This window comes from Cyprinodon variegatus, unplaced genomic scaffold (assembly GCF_000732505.1).
Source record: "Cyprinodon variegatus isolate N-32 unplaced genomic scaffold, C_variegatus-1.0 Scaffold394, whole genome shotgun sequence".
Classification (NCBI taxonomy): Eukaryota; Metazoa; Chordata; class Actinopteri; order Cyprinodontiformes; family Cyprinodontidae; genus Cyprinodon; species Cyprinodon variegatus.
Window position 1 is genome coordinate 157055 of NW_015150847.1, and position 3617 is coordinate 160671.

The 3617-nt window shown below is 42.9% G+C and overlaps 1 protein-coding gene across 1 annotated transcript in view; it reads left to right on the forward strand.

The window, feature by feature from the left end:
• The window catches only part of cadps2 (Ca++-dependent secretion activator 2), a 160810-nt gene that overhangs the window by 97105 nt on the left and 60088 nt on the right, over positions 1-3617 (forward strand). Inside the window, exon 14 of the mRNA XM_015387430.1 lies at positions 801-902. Within this exon, the coding sequence (XP_015242916.1) occupies positions 801-902 (102 nt within the window). The remainder of the gene's footprint in view (positions 1-800; positions 903-3617) is intronic.

Genomic DNA, 3617 nt, shown 5'->3' on the forward strand with positions numbered 1-3617 from the left:
TTCTGCTTCCTGGACCCTGGGGGTCACCTGTAGTTTAGAGTGAACTAAGTGAACGATTTTAAGTCTGACTGGTGACGAATAAGACGGGGGTAAACACTGGAGAAGTTTCCAACCAGGAGGCAATATTCCTGTTTTTATTTACAAGTTAGAGGCTTTATTCAAAATGACCTCGGGATTTAAACTTTGTTACCCGGATGATGACATCACCTCCAGGTGTCTCCAGAACAAAGACATGTGCAGAAGGACGCTGGTGTCATTTCAGCTTGTTGCCACAGGGGGCAGACCTGTGCTCCTTTACAGCAGCTTTTTAAAGGTTTCTTTAAAGTAGGGCTTAACGATTTTGACAAAAAAATTTAATTGTGTTTATTTTTCCACCACTACTGTGATTTCATTTCGCGTTTGTATTTTTTATTTTATTTTTATTTTCTTGCACTAGCCCAAAGCTTTTAGATGTTTCATCGCAGGCTTCCAGTTTATGAAGGCTAGCTTGAAAGGAACCCGCTGTTGCTTTATTTTAGTTTATGTGAAAAAGTTCTTACTTCTTGCATGCATGGATCTGCATGGTGACTGCAGCTCTTTCTGTGGCTAAAAACCCTCTTTAAGCGTTTTAATGCCGCCTATAGAGCTGAATAATTGATTTCCTCTTTTCATTTTGAAAAGTGTATTTTATTAAATTGTGATTTTAACTCACTTGTGATCAATTGCCCAGCCCCTACATTAAAGTGTGACATCACTGCTGTGACGGTCTCCTGCCACCAGGGGAGGTTAGATTCTGCTGACTGATTGTTTTGTGACCTCAGGCCTGACGGGACGGGGACAGTCACCGTGGAGGAGAAGGAGCAGTTTGAGGCCGTCAGAAGCCGCCTCATTCTTTTGTTGGAGAACCAGATCACTCACTTCAGGTAGGAGCATCAGCTGACAAACACCAAGCAAAGAGAGCCCTAGTTTTTCTCTAAATGTGAAAATGAGGCTTTAAGCTGTACGTTTCTGGCTTGTGTTCCATAACTATGAACCAGAGATCCCTGAAACGCTGATGGAGGCTGATGTTAGTGGCTGAATAATCAAACTATGGTCGAACGGCGTCGCTGACGGTCTGGGTTCAGTACGGGACAGCATGGTGGGCGGCCACTGTGCTCAGAGTAGGGTTAGCAAAAGTACTGGTACTCTGAAAAGTACTGATACCCTGAAAAGTACTGATTCTGAAAAAATTATTGATACTTTGAAAAGTACTGGTACTCTGCGAAGTACTGGTACTCTGTAAAATATTGATTCTCTGAAAAATATTGATTCTCTGAAAAATATTGATTCTCTGAAAAGTACTGATACCTTGAAAAGTACTGATTACCTGAAAAGTACTGATTTTCAAAAAAGTACTGATACTTTGAAAAGTACTGGTACTCTGAAAAATATTGACTGGCGAGCTGTGCAGGGTGGACCCCGCCTCTCGCCCATTGACTGCTGGAGATAGACACCAGCACCCTTCGCGACCCCACTTGGGACAACCATGTCAGATAATGGATGGATGGATGGATGAATGAAAAATATTGATTCTCTGAAAAGTACTGATACCTTGAAAAGTACTAATCTCAGAATAGTTTTGATACTCTGAAAAGGTCTGAAGATCCTCATCATCTACTGGAACAGAAGGGCTCCTAAACACGTTGACCCACTGATGTGGAACTCCTACAGCCATGTTCAGAACCATCTGGAAGAGAGGTGAAGGTTTTCCAACAGGAGGAGTCCAGATTACTGGAAGCTTTCAGGATTGTCAGACAGAGAATCCACTGAGAAACTCTTCATAACTCCACCTGATCTCTGCTAACCAATGACTGTTAGCCTGGCCTACAGGGATTTATCTCCCATTATTATTATTATGAACCATGTCCCCAGATTCACTTCATTGTTTTCTTATTTCACGTTTCCAAAAGAAAAACAATCTTTGTCTCCTGAGCAAAACTTCCCTAAGTTGAGTGATTTCTGCTGTGTGGCCATAGAGCAGTGGGGGTATTCCAGCCCCATCGCTGACACTAAACAGGTGCAGGAGATTGGTGCTCAGTGGCTGTTCAGACCTCCTAGCGTCTGTGTGCGGCCATTCAGCGCCGCCGCCGCTCTGTGAACTCATTGTGAGCGCGGTGTGAAAGCAACAGCCCCGAGACCTTGAGCAGCACTCGTCTGAATGGACCTGTGCCATTGAATATTCTGAAGCTTAGCACTTTAAACACTTCATGCCTCAGAGGGGCCCTCCATCTGGCCCTAGGGCAAAAAGGAGGGGCCACTTGGGGGCCTGGGGGGGCTGGCAGCGGGAGTCATTACTAGCTCACCTCAGCAAGAGGCTAATGGTGGTAAACAATGGCCTAGACAGTGCTGGGATTAGGCTAATGTTCCCCCAGACAAAAACAGGATTTCCACAGTTTGCTTTAGATTAGTGAGCACAAAAAAATCACATTAAATGTTAACGACGGCTTTAATTCTTTTATTCCCCCATTAAAAGATAATCTACTGATTACATCTGTTCTGCCTGTGAGTCCTGGAAGAAGACATTCTTCATCTTCTAATGGGAATGTCATATATTTCCATCCTTTCTTCCCGTCTCATGGCTGCCGTGCGTTCCGCTTCCAGCCTTTCAGTTGTGGAGAATCTGGAAGTTTAACATCTGAGCCGGAAGACCGTGTCAGGAAAGAATCCCAATGAGTTCATGTCACTTTCTGGTCCATTTTGTTTTTCCGAATTGTGACATTCTCTTTCTTACCCCATGAGTGATGCTGCAGACAGGATTTCTGGTGGGTTAGACACCTTTAGGGTTAAAGGCAGGGATCCAGGCTCTCCTCTGGAATCTTCTCCTAACAGGTCGAAGGTTTCCCTGAACTCACCAAACCTTCTCCAGGCAGTTCCAGCTGTTGTTGCTGCAGAGGCCTGTGCATCGAGTCATTACGACCACATCAGCTTCCTCAATAAACACATTAAAGGAAAGTTTGGGAGCTATATTAGTTTTTTCTTATTTAGTGCGGATAAATCCGGTCTGATGCTAATAGGATGCTCTGCCTTCTGGAGGCCGTCCTTTCAAACCAACGCCAATTACTGGATACTTTAATGTCCACTTATCCAGTCCAAATTCTCAGTGTTTCCTGAAGTTGAGGTCAAAGTGTGAACAGACATTTATTCTCTGGTCGCATGACCTTTAACAGCCGTTCTGATATGCTGAAAGATGGTTTGCTAGCAGGCAGATCCAACGTTCTCACACAGAGGTTACAGTAAAATCCTGTAACGATGGACTCTGTTTTCAAAGGACAACTCTAAATAAAAATAATGCAATGAGGATTTTAGATGGAACGGTTGAGCCTTACTCTGAAGTTATTACGATGTGTTTGTGCTTTATTACCTGTTATTGTTTCTACGTCACATTTTAGTCCATAAGGAAATCCAACCAGAGATCATTTAGAAGAGAATTTCGCTCCTTTGGGGAATTTAAATGTTTTAGATGTTTGTTGGTATATTTGATTTCCAATTATTTCAATTTTATGGGCTTAAAGGTAAACAAAATTGGATTAAAGGGAAAGTTTGGTCAGCAAAGAATAAATGGATCATTATTTATACCTAAAACTAATATGTTTGCGGTG